This window comes from Podarcis melisellensis (assembly GCF_964234715.1).
Source record: "Podarcis melisellensis genome assembly, chromosome: 7".
NCBI lineage: Eukaryota > Metazoa > Chordata > Lepidosauria > Squamata > Lacertidae > Podarcis > Podarcis melisellensis.
In genome coordinates this window covers 11,405,307-11,425,620 of record NC_138539.1, presented here as the reverse complement: position 1 = coordinate 11,425,620, position 20,314 = coordinate 11,405,307, and the positions used below count along the sequence as shown (strand labels likewise).

The following is a 20,314-nucleotide window of genomic DNA, read 5'->3' as shown; positions in this document are numbered from 1 at the left end:
GCTTCTAGAGACATTCCCCCAAGAGAAATGATAAAACTTAATTCTCAGCCCTGTTGTATTTCAGCCCAGTAACTTAACTCATGTGAAGAGAAACCCATTTTTGCACTGATAGTTAACCCTCATGAAATGGTTCACAAGGACATGGGGGCTAACATTAACTCAGGGCATTTGAGGGAAGGGGTTAAGATTTTCAGAGGCGTACCTAAAGCTACCATGCTTGACTGAGCAAACCTGTGTCTGAAAATGCATGCGTCGGGCCACTGAGAGCCCCGTTTAGTTGCAGATCTGTCAAGCATATAATTGCCGCTGTCATGCAATGTCTGGAATAGCTTTTATTGTCTGGTCTGGAGACACTTGCTTTGCTTAGGGTTTCTGTTTGCTTAAGCCATAGGGACAATTTATCTTCTGTGTTTTCCAACCCGTATCTGTAATGATTAAACGTTAATGCTAAACGTCTTAAATGAATGCCTACAAAAGGAATCCACAATGGAGGATCATCTTGTTGATAAAACATGCCATCTGCCTACATGCTAATCACTTTTGAGTGCAGCAGCTGCAGTTGTGGCTTCCTTTGCCAGATTCACTGAACAACTCATGATGTTGTTGATGATGAAGAAGATTTGTAAGATTCTTTGACCTGTCCTTCACCACGAGGTCCCAGGACCTCATGCAATTTTGAAATACAGTATTAAAATCCCTTTAAAACACATCACAGTCCAGAGAATGGTGATACATATCCCGGGTGTCAAAAGCCAAGGTCAAGAAGCTAATCTTTAGACAAAGATACATCATGAAGTTAGCAGAACACACCTCTGTGAGGAAGTGTGGTCTAGATTATTCTGCTGAGGAGTTAATGAAAGAAACAAAAGGAGACCAGTCATCGTACTCTTCAATGTTGTGCTAACTGATCTACAAGAGAAACCTGGCAAAGCGTATCACACCAGTTTTGCGGAGGTTGCATTCTGAGTTATTGAATACTTGCGTGAAATTGTGCGCAATTGAAACACCACATTCTGCCGCTGCTCCACCCTATTCCACGCCCCACTCTGCCCTGCCCTCTTAGTGACATTTAGGTTACATTTCCAGGTTTGGTGCTGCGTGTGCAATCGTGCACATATTGATCATGCCTAAAACGAGGGTTGCCTGTAGTACATTCACTTCTCCATAATAACACGATCTCCATCTGGGCTTCTAAGAGACAATGGATTATTAATGGCTTAAAATATAATCATTTACTCCTCAAAATAACGAGAGCAAGACCAAGCCTGGGTCTTCAACCAATGTAATATTGCCCCATTATGAGCAGAAAATGTGCAAAATCCTTTATTTATTTGTGCCATTAATTTGTGTTCATCCTTCACAATTTCCAGTGACTGGTTTTCAGCCTTGTAGGCCTACTATATAGTGGGGGCATTTGAAGTAATGAAGAACAGGTGGATTTCAAATGGGTAATTCAAAGCAGAATATTGCATGAGATTCTGTGGTGCAACAGATGACATGTGTGACAAAATGTGATGGGAACTCGGAGCACACAAACAGCAGCCAGATGCCAGAAACCTTCTTTCCTTCTGCCTGCCTCTATTTAATGATGGCGTTGAAACTTGTAATTAGTTGGTATGTACTATGAGTCTAGCTTGTTAATAATTCCTGTAGGTATAACGAATCCTGACTCCGATGCCCCAGAATGTTAATATTTTTGTAACTGGAACCTAGATTGATCACAGGTGCCCTTGTTATTACTGCTTCTGTGGCTTGTTCACTCACAGCCACTATACCTCCGCCTTTCGACTCCTCCATTTGTAATCAAAGTATACGTGACGCTGACCAATGGCAGGTTGACAACCCAAGATGTCATTGTGCCATACAGAGTCACAAAAGGACCATTGCACTAAACGTGCCACAAACCCAAGAGACATTTCAGTGGTGTGTGTGTGTGCTCAAATTTGGCCATTCTTCAAGAGCTTGGGATATGGAAGACCTTTCATCCAAATTTTCAGTCAGATGCTCCATAGCCACATGCTCTTTTCCAAATCACAATGGAAGAAGAAGAAGAGTTTGGATTTGATATCCCGCTTTATCACTACCCTAAGGAGTCTCAAAGCGGCTAACATTCTCCTTTCCCTTCCTCCCCCACACCAAACACTTTGTGAGGTGAGTGGGGCTGAGAGACTGCAAAGAAGTGTGACTGGCCCAAGGTCACCCAGCAGCTGCATGTGGAGAAGCAGAGACACGAACGCGGTTCACCAGATTACGAGTCTACCACTCTTAACCACTACACCACACTGGCTCTCAATGGAGTCACCCTCACTGGCCCTATTTACTCCCACAGGAACAAGAGATAACTGATCTTCCATTTTCTGGGGACCCAGCAGAAGCCAGAGATGAACTCTGATCCTTCTGGAAATCTGACAAGGTAAGAGTCCACCTTCCAGGATACAGAAGTGAGAATGAGGCAGGTGTATTCAGTACACCTCTGAATACCAGTTGCTGGAAATAAGAAAGTAGGGAGAGTTCTGTTGCACTCAAATCCTGCTTGAAGGTTTCCTGTAGCCATTTCCATTGGCCATTATGAAAACAGGATTTCAGGTTAGATGGGCCTTTGGCCTGATCCAGCAGACCTCAATTTAACTTCTTATAATGATCCTTCTTACCACATCTGATTTTCAGTGATGGAGGAGAAAGGCCCAGGGAGTCGCTGAGGTGTTTGTCTTTTGCTTTCACGCCAAATCCTTTGCACCTACTTTAATTTTCTAGAGGGGTTCAAATGAAGTTGAAACCAGAGTCCATTTCAATAAAGTCAAAGTTTTGTTTTAACTCTGCAGACCTCACTTAGGTTTGCATGTTAATGAAAAAAAAATCAAACAGCAACGTTAATTGGTTCCATCCATTTGATTAGATAGAGGCAGTGAAAGAGAGACATTGACTTCCATTAAAATGCAAATGTACAGTCAATCCATGACCCAGTTGAGCTGCCGTGTTTAGATATACCTAAGTTTCAGCGGGCAATGGCAGGGGAGGAAACAATCTGCTGAAACCAATGCATGCTGCAGATGGGCTATAAGGGCCAAACTACATCTGATATAGAAGTCCCGTGATCAGATCTCCAGACCTTGTTTCTGTTTGCTTTAAAACACCCACCCACCTCACTCACACACGAAAACAAAGATCACCACAGCCAATCACAAGCAAACAATCACACCCTAGGCCAACCCCAACCTCTCTCACCACCAAAGGAACACAAGTGAACAACACAGGCAACGCTGACACCAAACTCTACATACATTAAACATAATAGAAACACCGCCACCCGACCCCACCCCCATCCATCTTCCCTCTCTCCACCCCCTTTCTTTTTTCTTTCTTTTTTCTTCTCCCCCTAATGCCTCAACAAATGAAACAGATTTGTAAAAACGCTACGTGGAAGAAGAAGAAAAAAAATACGAGGCACTACACTTCTGTAAAACAAGAAAATCCTTAATAAAAAATATTTTTTTAAAAAATGGATATGTGTGTGCTCTCAGCCTCTTAAAAAGCAGAGACATCACCTTGCCAACAAAGGTCTGTATAGTTAAAGCTATGGTTTTCCCAGTAGTGATGTATGGAAGTGAGAGCTGGACCATAAAGAAGGCTGATCGCCAAAGAATTGATGCTTTTGAATTCTGGTGCTGGAGGAGACTCTTGAGAGTCCCGTGGACTGCAAGAAGATCAAACCTATCCATTCTGAAGGAAATCAGCCCTGAGTGCTCACTGGAAGGACAGATCCTGAAGCTGAGGCTCCAGTACTTTGGCCACCTCATGAGAAGAGAAGACTCCCTGGAAAAGACCCTGATGTTGGGGAAGATGGAGGGCACAAGGAGAAGGGGACGACAGAGGATTTTATGGTTGGACAGTGTTCTCGAAGCTACCAGCGTGAGTTTGACCAAACTGCGGATGGCAATGGAAGACAGGGGTCACAAAGAGTCGGACACGACTAAACGACTAAACAACAACAACATGTGTGTGCTCTGGATTTGATCAGAGTAATCACAGGTTGGAAAGGGTAAGGCAGTGACCTTGTTCCCACCATGGAGAGGAGATGTTGGAAGCTTCTCCTTGGAAGGAAAGCAATACTGAAGAGATGCAGAACATCCCTCTCCCTCTGAGGAGTTGAAGCTTGGTTTTGGAGTCCTGGCAACTCCTCCCAGTGGAGGGAAAGTGGTGGGTGTTGAGACACAGCAGCTGCTGCCCCTGCAACGGCCTTGACAGTGGTGCCCGTTTGAACATGTAGGGACCCCAAAGGTAGGCAGAACTGGAGCCAATTACAGGGAGAGTCAACTAATACTAGGTTTGTCTCCATCCTCTTGTCAGGAGTTCAGCCTACACTCAAGTAGGACCCTGGCAGAGACCCATGCCCGACTGGTATGTTCCCTCCCTCCTGGTCAATCGTTCAGGAGCTTCATAAGCTTTCTTCAGGCTGAACATCACAGCGACCGATGCCAACCGACACCGGCACACTTATGGATCCGCAGAGTTTGCACGTGACAGACCTCAGCAACTTAGCATTTTGGCTAATCTGCTTTATTTACATATAAACACACACAGAGCACTGCAACATGGCTCCCTCTCTCTCTAGCATCAGACAGCAAAGAGAAAAAGAACAAAGGACAATAGTCCCACTTCATGGAACACAGTAACACAAACATCCTGTCTCTGTCACTTCCCACTTTGTGGAGTCAAAATATTTACCATCATGTGATAGACAAAAATCCCATGACTGCAATCATGGAGCAGGAATTCTAACATGCCAACTTCAGCAATAATAAGATTATGGAGAAGGAAGTTGATAGTCACAGCTGCCTCCTGGACTGATTGTATGTCAGAAGATAGGCAAGTCAGGGTTGTTGAGTGCAGATGAGGTTCCTAGAGAAGTGCCCCAATAATGGTTGTGGGCAGCCGATGTGCAGGTTGACTGGGCTCTGCCTCTGATTTTGTTCCTAAATACAGGTGGAACCAGAAGCCATGACTTTCCAGGAGCAAAGAATGTGCTCCCAGTGTTCCTAGAGCATCTCTGTTTCATGCAAGTAGAGGAAACATACCAGTCAAAATTGGCCGATAAGTAGCTGATATATGGGCTGGGAGGACGAGGACTTGACAGGTAGGTTTCCCTCCCTCTTGCAAGCTGTCAACGTCACCGTTGAGAAACGGCAATTGCCTTACCCTGTCAAAGGAATAAGCTGTGCTTCTTGGAATGTGTTGAAAAATAGGCCATGTCAGGTAGAAACAACATTTGTACCCAGCAGTTAGCGCAGCCACTTTGGATGAAGAAACAACTGGGCAGATTGGTGGAAAGAAACTGTGCACATCTCACCTTAGATGCAGCGATGCAAAGGTTATCAGAAATACATGTTAGCAACCCACAACCTCATATTAGTGTGAACATCGCCTGCAGGGCATGTTTTGCAAAGCGCCATGTCATTATGCTGGCAGATGATAAAAGAAGCAAGCATACATTTGAAATATACATTTTAAAAAAACCCAGAAGCATTTTTACTTGGTATTATAGTTCAGGACATTAATAGGCAAGATGTTAAATTGTTTTTATATGCAACAACTGCGGCAAGAGTGTTGTTAGCACAGAAATGGAAACAAGAAGAAATTCCGACGAAAGAAGAATGGCAGACGAAATTTATGGACTATGCAGAATTGGACAAAATGACAGGAAGGATTTGAAACCTGCGGGACCAGAGATTTACAGAAGATTGGAAGAAGTATATGAATTATTTGAAGAGCAACTGTAATCAACAAATTACGCTAGTAGGACTACAAGAAGTTTTGTTAGGAGAAATATATGAAGTGTTACAAAGTAGAAAAAGATAGAGATATTGGTTATGAGTTTGAAATGTAATAGGGAAGATAAGAAAAGCATACTGAGAGATTAGATTGGTAAATTTTCAGACAGGATTGATGGGAGTCAAAAATTTGAATAAGATGTAAAAGTATGTTTAATTACTGTTGAAAACGATATGTTAAAAAAACTAGTAAAATATATATATACAGAAAAACAAAAACAAAAGAAGCAAGCAAGTTTATCTAAGGAAATATAGCAGGTGGAGCCAGTGTGGAGCCCTCCAAAAGTTGTTGGGCTCCATTCAGTCCCAGCCGGCATGGCAAATGGTCAGGGACAAAGTTAAACTATGGAACATGCTCCCATTATAGGCAGTGATGGCCAACAACTTGGATGGCTTTAAAAGAGGGTGTGATGGCCTGGGAATCTGATTCAGAGGCTGAACCGGAGGAATCCCAGCCTGTACAGGAGCCCCCGCCTCCAGGGCCAGCTGAGCCGGGGCAGGGCCTTGAATCTGAAGGGCCTGCACCTGTGCCGGATCCTCAGGAACAGACACCAGATGTATCCACTCTGGGTCCGGAGGTGATTGAGGACCCATTGCCTGCAGGTTCGCCTCTCCCAGCCCTGTCACGGGAAGGTGAAGCTGCCCCTGGGTCCAGTAACCCTCCAGCCTCTCCTGAGCTGCAGAGGCTCAGGGCAGAGAGGCGGAGGGAAATAAGTTCTCTCAGGAGGAGTGCTCGCCTTAAGGCCAGGAGAGGCGGGCCACCTGTGGGCCGGGACCACCCCTGGCCTCAGAGAAGATAAAGGCCAGTCAGCCCGGTCCCAGGTTGCGGGAACAACGTCGTTGGAAACCTGTTTCTGCCCGCACCCAGACCTGTTCTTCCACAGTTCCCGACCTTGCCCGGCTCCTCACTTTGGACCCCGCTTTGCCCTTGGTGGACAGTCTCCAGACCCTCGACCCAGGACCGGACTCTGACCATGCCTCACGGTAGCCTCCCCCCGGGACCAGCACAGAGGGTTAGATAAATTCTACGTGGACTTTTAATGGCTACTAACAACAATGACTGTGTTCTATGTCTTTTCCATATTTAAAGCTATACATGTCGGGCTGTCAGGCTGTCTTAGGCACTGCCTTTGGAGACATCAGCCTGCCCACATTGCTGGCCCTCAGTGACAGTGGTGGCATAAAGCACCGGTTCAGGCAGTAAGCAGACAAACAAGCCCAATACCATTTTGCCTCTTTCCAATTGATGTAACGGAGGCAGCCATCTTGATTCCACGTGGATATGACTGAGCAGAATTCAAAATGGCGGCATTTATGCCATGGTGCTTCAAGGATACATGACTCAAAACAAATTGCTCCAGCCCTAGAACGCGGTATTTTAGACTAATGCAAGCAGACACTTACCCAGGGATTCCACCTGACTCGAGTTTGTTTGCAATATCAACATCCCAGGACCAGACATCAAACTGCCACTTTCGTAGACCCAACACGCCACACAGCACGGATCCAGAGTGTATTCCAATCCGCATGTCGACATCGTGCTTTGTTCTTGACCTAACATACCTGAAAAAGAAACTTAATTTAATATTTATCTGAAAGATCGAAGAGTCATGTTCCATCATGACATGGGATGCCCTCTGAAGGCCATTTATGTGCTAAGCCAGGATTCAAGGGTGATGATTGCTCCTCAGTCCTGGAATTAATTCCCTTGAGGAATTACCAAGTGTGGTATGGGTGACTTCAACTGCCCTTGCACCTGTGTTTCAGTCATAACAATGTGGAAAAGAATCCTTGATACCCTAAATGACTGTGCCTGTGCTGGTCATGGAACTGACCGCAGTGTATGTGTGTTGTAGTATGGGGCAGAATTAAAACTGAAGTGTAGATCTGATAGCAGTAAAGGGGACTTTAAATCACACACCTTTTTTTGCTAGGTTCATACAATTAACACCTTACACTATTAGTGGAAAATATAAGCAGCAGTAAAATAACTCTGCAATGTGGATTATCACAGGAACACTTAATTGCATTGCACGGTCTGGTGGTACACACATTACTGCTATTAAACAGGAGCATAAAAGAAAAGAAAAAAGACTGATGGAGGACATTTGGATGGAAGAAGCTACAAGCTCCATTAAGCTTGCTGAACTTTTCCCCATAGAAACCAGAGCAGGGATATTTATTATAGCACCCACAATTGGTTTAATTAAGAAGTTCCCTCAACCTACCTCCTGTTTCAAACAATTAATAGCTTTGTACAAAAGTTTCTACTTTTTAAAAAAAACATTTTCATAATATTACTTGCTGGAATTATTATTATTTTTTTTGCAAACTTCTAATCATAAATAATAGAGGCAGGAGGATAAAAATGTGGTTGTGAGAATATGAGGTGAGCTCCAGAAAGCTGTTTTGTAGATCAAGGCCTAGCCCTGAAGTGTGTCAAGTAGCAATGAAGAAGAGCATGTAGAAAGAGCCTTTCTCCAACTATGAAGTTGTGGCAACCAGTCTCAAAGCATCCTCCATCTTTCTGTTATTTGGGTGAGTTCATCAAGTTGTCTCCAATACTTTGGCCACCTCATGAGAAGAGAAGACTCCCTGGAAGACCCTGATGTTGGGAAAGATTGAGGGCACAAGGAGAAGGGGACGATGGAGGCCGAGGTGGTTGGACAGTGTTCTTGAAGCTACCAGCATGAGTTTGACCAAACTGCGGGAGGCAGTGGGAGACAGGAGTGCCTGGCGTGCTCTGGTCCACGGGGTCACGAAGAGTCGGACATGACTAAATGACTAAACAACAACATCAAGTGTCAAAGCAAGGCCTTGTTAGCGTTGAACCACAGCTATGGAAATCACATTGCTTTCCATGGGGGAAATCCCTGCTTACCTGGCTGAAGAGCAGACATAGAATAAACAGCTCCACTTGTCTCCCATGACCTTACTAATAAGTCTCAAATTACTTAGGGTACAAATACCTGGAGGATCAACTCTTTGCATCTGAACCTGCCATGCTTAAGTGATACCTGCTGAGTCCCTCACCTATAACCTCCAACATTTCTCCAATGAAAACAGGGACGTCCCATTCCCTAATGATGATTTTACTATTGATACCCCACCCATCTTACTAGGTTGCCTCAGCCACTCTGGGCAGCTTCCAACATATAGAAAAAACATAATAAAACATGAAACATTTAAAAAACTTCTCTATACAGGACTGCCTTCAGAAGGCTCTGGGGTCAGATAACTCCATACCCTGCCACGTTTCTCTGATGGAAATAGGGACAGCGTGGGTGGCGCTGTGGTTTATATCACAGAGCCTAGAGCTTGTTGATCAGAAGGTCGGCAGTTCGAATCCCCATGACGGGGTGAGCTCCTGTTGCTCGGTCCCTGCTCCTGCCAACCTAGCAATTCGAAATCACATCAAAGTGCAAGTAGATAATGTTGGGATTTTGCCTACAGTGCTATCTGATGCAGCTTCCCACAGAAGCAATTAAGGAGTTGGCTGAAGGCCAAGAAGACTGGGCAGGGGGAGTTATTCTGCCTAGAGATATGGAACCTTGGATACAACTCTGCTATTGGTTGAGATCTCCACATAGGCATGATGACTCATGACCTTCCTGATTGGTTGGTTGGTCAATGTGTGGTTTGAGAGGTTACTAGTAGCAGCGTCTTGTTCCTGCTTCTTCCTGCCTGCAACTGACTGATTCTGGACAGTCTGTGTATGCTCTGCTATATTCAACAGGTTCTGTCTAAGATCCCTCAACAGACAAATAGGTACCGCTCCGGCGGGAAGGTAAATGGCATTTCCGTGTGCTGCTCTGGTTCGCCAGAAGTGGCTTAGTCATACTGGCCACATGACCCGGAAGCTGTATGCTGGCTCCCTCGGTCATTAAAACGAGATGAGCGCCACAACACCAGAGTCGTCCACGACTGGACCTAACAGTCAGGGGGTCCCTTTACCCTTTGAGGAAAAGTGGGACATTCCGGAATCACATCAGAAACTGGGACAGCTTCTCCAAATCAGGGACATCCCTGGAAAATAGGGACACTTGGAGGGTTTGCCTCATCTAGGAAACATCACTGGCCTGGTTCACACTTCAAAGTGAATGACCTGTGTCTTGATGCACACTGTTGATATAGTGGGTGCCTTGCTTCTCTCTCATACCAGGAGGAAACAAACCAGAGACTGCCTTCTGCATGTTATTTGCTTGGAGAAAAACAAACCACGAGCGCTGCACTGTCTCTTCCCCGGTGCAGCAGGAGCAGGAATGGGGGAGAAGCAATTTCAGGAACTTCTGCCCCCCCCCATCAAGCCAAATTTGTCCCCTCTCTCTCTCCCTCTCTCTCTCTGTGTGATGAATAGTCCATTGAAAATGGAGAGGGAATCTCAGCTCACTGGTACCCAAAAGAACACAACAAAGCAGCATGAGAGACTTTGAGGCTATTCTGCTGTCTTGCAACAAGGAGCCAGCACATCACAGACTGAGGCACAGTGTGATGGCGGCAGAAGAAATGAGAGAAGGAGGAAAACAAATTACCTGATTGTTTTGATCATGCTGAGTCCCATTTCAACGCAACAATGAGCATGGTCTTGGCGAGGTTCCGGGAGCCCGGATACGCAGTAGTAGCAGTCCCCTAGGATCTTAATTCTAAGGCAGTGATGTTCCTGTAACCAAAAGGAGAATGATTAGAAGCAATGGGATTGGGTGTGATGGAGCAGGATGAATATAAAAATGAGCAGGGTGGAAAATATGGAAAGCAAAATCTGAAAGCTCTTTGGGAAAGAGATGTTTGTGTGTGTGAAGGACAAGCAATATCTTGATTTTGTTCTGATCTGTGACAAACATTCGTTTTATATATATATATCATCCTGAAAGGGTCAGTGATTCCCTGGAAAGAAAAAAAAAAGCATCAAAGAAATACTACAAAGATCTGAGCACTGCAGGAAAGCTTGGCTGTGCTTGCCAAATTACCTAAATCAGAAGACAAGGCAAGAAGTTTCCATTTACTGGAGACTACAGTCAGAGGAAGAATGCGGGTGGCGCTGTGGGTTAAACCCCAGAGCCTAGGACTTGCCAATCAGAAGGTCGCGGTTCGAATCCCTGTGACAGGGTGAGCTCCCGTTGCTCGGTCTGCCAACCTAGCAGTTCAAAAGCACGTCAAAGTGCAAGTAGATAAATAGGTACCGCTCCGGCGGGAAGGTAAACAGCATTTTCGTGCGCTGCTCTGGTTCACCAGAAACGGCTTAGTCATGCTGACCACATGACCCGGAAGCTGTACGCCGGCTCCCTCGGCCAATAAAGAGAGATGAGCGCCACAACCCCAGAGTTGGCCACGACTGGACCTAATGGTCAGGGGTCCCTTTACCTTTTTAGAGTCAGAGGAGGGATATATGTTAATGGGGTCATGCCTTGGCATTCAGGACGAACGCTGGAACTTCATTCAGAGAGATATTGGAAGCCTGAGTAGTGGGTAGCAGCTATGGCTATATCACTCTCCTCTGGTGCCCTCTGGCGGGTCTGCCCCCTAGATGTTGTGGCTTAAAATCCCCAACATCTCTGAGCATTGGCCATGCCAGATGGGGCTGACTTGCATCAGAGGCCAAAAACACCTGGAGCACCACATGCCAGTTATTCCTTCTCTATATATTCAGAGGTAGACCACATCCCCTAGATCGGGGGGAGAGGGTGCAGAAAGACCTCCATATGTTATTGGACCAACATGGCCAGTGATCATGGAGGAGTTGAAACACAACATCTGGAAGGACACAGGCTCTGCATCTCTGCCCTATATGCTCATGTCCTAAGATTTGGGAAAGCAGGAGGATGGCTGAGATAGCTTCCCTTTCCTGTCTCCTGCATCATGCATTGGCTGTTGAGGTAGCACAAACCGAGAACTTGAACTTGTCTTTGCTTATTTCGTCCTGCCTCCCAAACCTAGCCTTTTTGTTAATCTGCAGCCCAACTTCTGACTTGCTATCTGTTGCTGCTAGAGACTTGTTCTTTGGTCCTGAACTGAATTCTGGATCCCAGTTCCCTGTTCACCTAGGCCTCATCTGTGCTCTATATACATTTAAAGCACTATTTATCAGCCTTGATGGCGCAGTTGGCTAGAGCATGGTGCTGATAATGCCAAGGTCTCCGTATGGGACAGCTGCATATTCCTGCACTGCAGGGGGTAATAATAATAATAATAATAATAATAATAATAATAATAATAATAATAATAATAATAATTTATTATTTATACCCCGTCCATCTGACTGAGCCTCCCCAGCCACTCTGGGCGGCTCCCAATCAAGTATTAAAAACAATACAGCATTAAATATGAAAAACTTCCCTAAACAGGGCTGCCTTCAGATGTCTTTTAAAGATAAGATAGCTGCTTATTTCTTTCACATCTGAAGGGAGGGTGTTCCACAGGGTGGGCGCCACCACCAAGAAGGCCCTCTGTCTGGTTCCCTGTAACCTCACTTCTCGCAATGAGGGAACCACCAGAAGGCCCTCAGAGCTGGACCTCATTGTCCAGGCTGAACGATGGGGGTGGAGACGCTCCTTCGGGTATACAAGACCGAGGCTGTTTAGGGCTTTAAAAGTCACCACCACCACTTTGAATTGTGCTCGGAAATGTTGGACTACAAGACCCCCAGGGTCCCTTCCAACTCTACAGTTCTATGATCTATGATTCTATACTGCTTTAAACAGTCATGGGTTCACCCAAAGAATCCTGGGTGCAATGCCAGAAGGGAACTGCAGTACTGTGAGTTGTTAGGAGAACACAATTCCCCTCATAGAGCTGCAATTCCCAGAGTGGTTTAACAGTCAATCCCTATTCCCATGGAACTCTGGGAATTGCAGTTTTGTGAGGGGAATATGGGACCTTAAACAACTTTCTCCTCACAGAATGACAATTTCCATAGTTCATACTGTGTTCCTAGGACTTCAAAGCACCCTGCACCTGACATCATTGTGACGTCAAGTGATTGACAGGTGTATAACCCAGCCCACCTGCCATATTTGGCATGCTGATCCTCAGAGGTATTTGGCCAGTGGAGCCAAAAAGATTCTCTACCTCTGTGGCAGACAGAACCATCGGGGTGGATTTCAGCCTGTTTGTCTGGATGGGTGCTTGAAATGGGGCAGGAAGATGCACTGGAAGAAAGAAAGAAAGAAAGAAAGAAAGAAAGAAAGAAAGAAAGAAAGAAAGAAAGAAAGAAAGAAAGAAAGAAAGAGGCAGGCCCTTCATTTTCAGGTCTTGGTTCCACAATGAGCTCTTGGGAATATTCTGAAAAACTAGAGGAAGCCACAACGGCTTGGATCTTGATGCCTCATTAAATGCTGCATGCCAAACCATCTGCTTAAGAAAATTGCCAGAAAGAATAAGAGCAATGCAGAAGGTTGCCAGGAGATAAACATTTCTAACTAGGACGTCACAAAAAAAAAGTACTGCAAGCAAAGGATTGGTTGTATGCAACTGTTGAGATATTTTTGCCAGGATGAACATTCCAAAGAAATACCTATCCTTCAATATAGCCTTGCTCTGCAGTGAAAAGCTCAAAGTAGCCAGATTGCCTAAGAGCTTTGAGAGCCTGGTATTCTCATAACGCCACAAACTCTACGCCAGGGGTCAGCAACCTAAGGCCCATGGGCCGGAAGCAGCCCACGGAGGTCATTTGACCAGCCCCCAAACCAAGTTGCCTGCTCACGCGCTACGCTAAACTAGTGCAGTGCGGTGCAGGGACTCGCTTCCGCGGCACCAGGAATCGTGTATGATCCAGCCCATGGAGGGATCTCCACAGAACCGATCCGGCCCAGACAAGATAAACCTTGCTGACCCCTGCTCTATGCCATCTGCTTTCCCGTGGATCAAGAGAGCTCCCGTGGATCAAGATATTAAGATTCACCTATATTAAGATTCACCTGTAGCCACACGTTAGAGGGAGCTCAAGCCACTGTCAGGGACTATCAGGGCTCTGATGAGTGTGTGGCAGGGGAGTTGGAGGATGACCCCTGGGGGACAGCTATGGGATTGTGTGCCGCCCACGAGGCTGGTGGATGGGGAAGAGCCTGAGCAGTCAGAAGTGGGGAAAGGGGTACAGGATGTATTGGAAGTGGAGGAAGAAGCTGCTCAGGTGACAAGAGTGAGCCAGCAATAAATCACACTATTCAAGGTGGAATAAACTCTTTATTAGCAAGAACATGATGTGCACAGACTTGGCAGAGTGTTAGGCCTAAGGAGTGCAGTGGCTCAGACTTGGTAGGTCTTGCCTCATGGATTGGTTACCGAGACTGAAAGTCCTTGACTCCCCACAGCCTTCTAAGTCCCCCCCCTCTCCAGGGCTTTCCCCAAAGAATCGGAGACTGCACCTCCATGAAGCCAACTTCTCCTCTGCCCTTTTCACGCCTCTTCTGGTTCTGGGAGACAAGCAGGGAGGAGAGCTTTAGAGCACAAACAATGATCAGATGAGACTCCCCATAGTATGTGTGGTATGAAATCCTTTAGTTTGTCTGGCCAAGCTTAAAGAGGCTTCTTGGCTCAACTTAGCTAAAGGTTAGGCAGAATTTCATGATATGTCCTCTGGATATATCCCCACTCAGCAGCTGTTTGGTTAAAAGAGATCATAGTATTGTATGGATTTGCTTTACACTGTCAGTCCTCAAGCAGCCCTCTTAGGCAGACGGTAGTACCAGCCTTGCCTGAAGTTTTTTAAACTGGCGAACCTGAAAATTAAAGATTTAGATGGCATAACTCTGCCCTTTGCTTGCAGAAAAATCTTAGGTTCAATCCCTGGCATCTCCAACTGAAGGAGAGGGCATTGACTTCCAAGTGAGGTACTGGAGAACTACTCTTAGAGTAGACCAGTCTTCCCCAAACCAGGGGACCCCCGATGATGTTGGGCTACAAATCCCAAAATCCAAAGCCATCCATAGCCATGGCTGATGTAGTCCAATATCTGGGGATCAATGGCTGGGGGAATAATAATAATAATATTTATTTATTTATTTATTTATTTATTTATTTATTTATTTATTTATTTATTTATTTATTATTTGTACCCCGCCCATCTGACTGGGTTTCCCCAGCCACTCTGGGCAGCTTCCACAGAGACCAAAAATACACTAAAATGTCACACATTAAAAACTTCCCTGAACGGGGCTGCCTTAAGATGTCTTCTGAATATCAGGTCATTGTTTATTGCTTTGACATCTGATGGGAGGGCGTTCCACAGGGCGTGCGCCACTATCAAGAAGGCCCTCTGTCTGGTTCCCTGTAGCTTTGCTTCTCGCAATGAGGGAACCACCAGAAGGCCCTCGGCGCTGGACCTCAGTGTCCGAGCAGAACGATGGGGGTGGAGACGCTCCTTCAGGTGTACTGGGCCGAGGCCGTTTAGGGCTTTAAAGGTCAACACCAACACTTTGAATTGTGCTTGGATATGTACTGGGAGCCAATGTAGGTCTTTCAAGACTGGTGTTATGTGGTCTCGACGGCTGCCCCCAGTCACCAGTCTAGCTGCTGACTTCTGGATTAGTTGTAGTTTCCGGGTCACCTTCAAAGGTAGCCCCACGTAGAGCGCATTGCAGTAGTCCAAGCGGGAATGCTAGGGTAGACATAGGTAGGGTAGATGGTATGAAGCAGATTCATATACACTCAAGGCCTTCTGAGTGCAAAGCAGAATTCTGTCACTGAGCTATGACTACTCTGCACAGAACGACATTTGACTGAAGCTTTTGAGAAATATTTATGCATAAGTTACTTTACAAAAACAACACACCATGGTGACCCAAAGCACGAAAAAATTGACACGAGAAAGAGCTAAAGAAATGAGCTGCTCAAATACCCATCCACCAAAAGGCACCAAACAGAAACTTCATTAAGGTTTCTCCCCCCCCCCCTTCCCAGGGCAGGGAAATGATGGATTGTGTTTTCTAAGACCCATGCTGTGCTATCAATTCCACCCACTCTTCAAATAAGACCGATATGCTGTGTGCCTAGCAGAAGTTTGGAGCTCGCTATTCATCTCAGTTTGGAAAACAGGTTTTGGAAACAGATGGAGGATGCAAAATCCCAGCAGGAACTAGGGAGAGGGACCTTAGCTTATGCTCTTCTCGAGACTGCTAAGACCCGAGCTGGTATATTCCATGTTTCTGTGCAACCAAGACACACAAGCATAAGTGGACAGTAATGTGAGACTCCAGCATTTCTAGAATCTCAGTTTTACTACCCATTTCTATTTCTATTTCATTTTAATTAATGGTCCTGAAGCAATAAGCTTGAACATGCTTGGGCAATGCCTGCTGATATCTCCTAAGCCCAGGACAGAACTTGGGAGGCTAAATAAGATTCCCAGTGGGCAGGAATTGGGGGCTAGAGCACCTGTCAGTGGTGAGTTGGATGGAGACAACCTTACAGGTACTTCATGGATCCCAATTCTCTCTACAGAGAAGGAACTTATCAAAGTAAGCCTCTCTCCCTCACCTCCCCAGGTTTACGATCAGGCAGAACAAAAAACATTAGCAAAGCTTCTGACATTTGAGGAGCTCCCTCCTTTGGCTCTGCATCTTACCAATTTGTTTTCCTCCCTCTCCAGCCATGCCTGTTGCTAAGGACCACGGAAGTATTTCAGGCATGAGTGGTTGGGGGAGGAGAGTTTCGCAATCACGCATTACAGATAGATATACATCTGAATACAGATGGCACCCAAGGGAGAAGTTGAAGGGGTGTGTGTGTGTGTTTCCTGTGAATATCCACGCTTTCCCATTTCCACAGGAAAGAGCGTGTTTTAACAAATGCAGATAACTTCCCTGAACAGTCATGTATGTGTATGTGTCTGAATGTTATCACTAGATCTATGCCAGGGCCGGATTTAGGTTTGATGAGGCCCTAAGCTACTGAAGGTAATGGGGCCCTTTATATGTCCAGCTGTCCTTTGTCAACAACAAATTGTCGCTGTTTTTTGTGTTGAATATATGCTGTATCATAGTTTATGGACCTAATAGGTATCTAAAGCCATTTGCACATAACAAAATATGTCTTTTATCAAAGTACATCCAGTTTTTTCCTTTAGATTTTTTTTGGGCCCCCAAGAGAGTGGGGCCCTAAGCTATAGCTTGTTTAGCTTATATGTAAACTCTGCACTGATCTATGCAGGAAGAAAGAGACAGAATTAACTGTGCTAGTCATGGGAACAATCCCATGCTCTAGCAACTCTAATAACATACATTTAAAGTGCAGATGTATCACTTTGACAATCACAGCTTCCGCTTATTTTGTTATGGGCTCTGGTATTGTGGCTCTGAACGATGGGGGTTGTGATGGGACAATGAGCTGCTTGTGCGTAAAATGCAAGTCCCTCAGAGTTTGATCAGGTTTTCAAACCTCTGCCTGTGACGGAGCCCCTCCAGCATGGCTGCGTCAATCACTAGTAGAATCCGAAAGTGGCTGCTTTCGGAAACGTTTCCAACATAAAAGCTCCTTAACGGAAACACGTCGTCTGGCCTCTCGGCGTGACAGTTTCCGTCGAGGTGTGGGTGTCCCTATAGGAGGTCCTGAGACCTCCCCACTGGTTTCGCTTGAAGCGTCTCTGAGCCATCCCTCCGACTCACTTTCCCTTGGAGTTCTTGCTCGCCCTCTACTGGTTCCCTCTTCCGCTGCTACTGCTCTCTCAACCTCAGGGAGCCTTTGCACCTGCGGCGCTTTAGATGTCAGTTCCCTGACATCCACCTCCCCTCCAGGGCCCCCTTCACCCCCTCCCGTCTCCTCTCCTACTGGCGGTGAGGAGGTAAAACCCCTGAAAGAACCTCCCTCATCTTCCGACGTCGCGAACACTTCCTTCCACTTGTTGCTGTTCCTACTCTCTAGGTACTCTTCGTCATCAGAGTCCACTCCATCTTCCAACTCCGACTCCGCGAACCCTTCCATTTCCTCTTCCTCATCGGTGGTGCCGAAATACTCCCTCCTAAACCTTGCTATAGGCTGAGGTTTCCTCGGGAACCTTTGGTGGAACGTTTCTGTTAAAACCTCGTCATTGACTTCCTCTGCACTTACCCAGGTGTTTTCTGACTCCGGTTCCCCTTCCCACGCCACCAAATACTCCACCTGATTACCCTTCCACCTGGAATCGAGGATTTCCGCTACATGGTTGCGGCGTTCCCTCTCTTCCAAGGCTGGTCCCCTGACGTGCTCCCCTTCACGTCCCCCCCTGTATGGTGACAGTAACGACCTGTGGAACACTGGGTGCAATTTCATGTGGTTGGGTAATCGGAGTTTGAAAGCTACCGGGTTGACCTGCTGAATCACCTCAAAGGGTCCCAATCTTCTGGGCCTCAGTTTCTTACAACCCCCTTTGAACGGCAACCCTTGGGTTGACAACCACACTTGATCCCCCACCCTTATGGTTTCACCTTCCCTTCTGTTCTTGTCTGCCTGCTTCTTATATTGTGCCTTGGCCCTTTCTAAGTTGAGCTGGAGCTGCTGATGGATGGCTTCCATCTCTTCTACAAAATGTTCAGCCGCTGGAACGCTCCATCTCTCCCCTCCTTCCCCTGGAAATGCCCTGGGGTGACACCCGTAATTAGCCAAAAAGGGACTCATCCCTGTGGACACATTCTCCGCATTATTGTAGGCAAATTCTGCCAACGCCAACTTTTCGACCCAATCGTTCTCTCTGTCATTGACATAACACCTAAGATATTGTTGAAGAATGCCATTTGCCCTTTCCGCCTGCCCGTTGGTTTCAGGGTGCCGGGCAGTTGAAAAATTAACTTCCACGTGTAGCAAGCTCATGAGCTTCCTCCAGAACCTGGAAGTAAATTGTTTGCCTCGATCTGAGATCACCCTCGAGGGAGCCCCGTGCAACCTAAAGATATGTTCCAGAAACAACTTCGCCGTTTCTTCCGCTGTGACTGCATGTGAGCATGCTACAAAATGGCACATCTTAGTTAACAGGTCTACTACTACCATGATGGCTGTTTTCCCCTTGGACCTTGGCAGATCCGTCATAAAATCTATTGATATCGCTTCCCAAGGCCGTTCTGGTGTGGGTAAAGGTTCTAATAACCCTGCCGGCGCCCTTCTTTCCCCTTTGGCTCGCTGACATTGGTCACACCCTCTTACATACTCCCTTACATCTTCCCTCACCTTAGGCCACCAAAATTCCCTGGTAACCAACCACATGGTTTTGTGTTGCCCAAAATGTCCCGCCGTGGGGCTATCATGCAACTGCTTGAGTACTCTCCCCCTCAATTCACCTTCGGGTATATACAGTGCCCCTTTGTAATACAATGCCCCATTTCTTTCCTCAAAACCTCCGGGGCTCTCGCCCTCCCCCCTGAGACCTCTGAGCTTATCCTGGGCATATTCATCATTTTCCGTTTCCTCCACCAGTTCCCGTTGCCCCACCAGCGCCGCCCCACACACCCAGCGGTCCTCCGGGATGACATGTCTCTCTTCGATCACCTCCTCCCCTTCCCAATATTCTGGTTTGCGTGAGAGCGCATCCGCCCTGACGTTTTCTGGGCCTGGCACATAACAAATCTCAAAGTTAAATTTGGAGAATTCCTGTGCCCATCTCACTTGTCGTTGGTTGAGCACTCGAGCTGTTCTCCAATACTCTAAATTTTTGTGGTCGGTGCACACTTGCACCTTGTGTTGTGCCCCAATTAATAAATGTCTCCACCTCCGGAATGCTTCGTGAATGGCAAGTAGTTCCCTGTCATACACCGTGTAATTCCTCTCGGACTTATTCAGTTTCCGCGAGAAGAATGCACACGGTCTCCACTCCGACGCACTCCTCCCCGGTTGAAGAAGGACCGCCCCTATAGCCCGGTCGGATGCATCTGTTTCCACTCTCATGGGTTTTTGTAAATCCACATGCAGAAGTTGTTCTTCCGAGGCGAAAGCCCTTTTCAGTTCTTCAAAGGCTCGATCCGCCTCCACCGTCCAAACAAATTTCTTCTTGCTGCTGAGGCAGTCGGTGATGGGCGCCGTCAAGTGGGCAAAGTTCTTGATGAACTTCCGATAAAAGTTCCCAAACCCCAAGAATCTTTGCACGTCCTTCTTGGTCTTCGGTGTCTTCCATTCCAGTACCGCTTGAACCTTGCCTGGATCCATGGCCAATCCCTTGTCTGACAAGCGGTACCCCAGGAATTCCACCTCCTTGGTATGAAACTGGCACTTCTCCAGTTTCACCCACAGCTGGTTGGCTTGCAGCCTGCCCAACACTTCTCGAACGTCCCTCACATGCTGTTCCTCATCTTCCGAATACACCAACACGTCGTCTAAAAAGGCCACACAGTTCTTGTAGAGCAAAGGTCCCAGAACGTGGTTTATAAAAGCTTGAAAACAGGCGGAGCCCCCTTGTAGACCGAAGGGCATAACGAGGTATTCAAAGGCTCCCAAAGGGGTAAACATGGTGGTCTTCCATTCATCTCCCTTCCTTATGCGTATCAGATTGTACGCCCCCCGCAGGTCCAGTTTTGTAAAAATCTTTCCCT

At 46.4% G+C, this 20,314-nt stretch overlaps 1 protein-coding gene across 2 annotated transcripts in view; it reads right to left on the bottom strand.

Moving 5' to 3' along the window:
* ADCY8 (adenylate cyclase 8) overlaps window positions 1–20,314 on the bottom strand; it is a 124,394-nt gene that overhangs the window by 50,664 nt on the left and 53,416 nt on the right. For both annotated transcript variants that reach the window (XM_081918668.1, XM_081918669.1), the window contains exons 5-6: window positions 10,361–10,488; window positions 7,233–7,391 (exon numbers count right to left, since the gene is read on the bottom strand). In XM_081918668.1, the coding sequence (XP_081774794.1) occupies window positions 7,233–7,391; window positions 10,361–10,488 (287 nt within the window). The remainder of the gene's footprint in view (window positions 1–7,232; window positions 7,392–10,360; window positions 10,489–20,314) is intronic.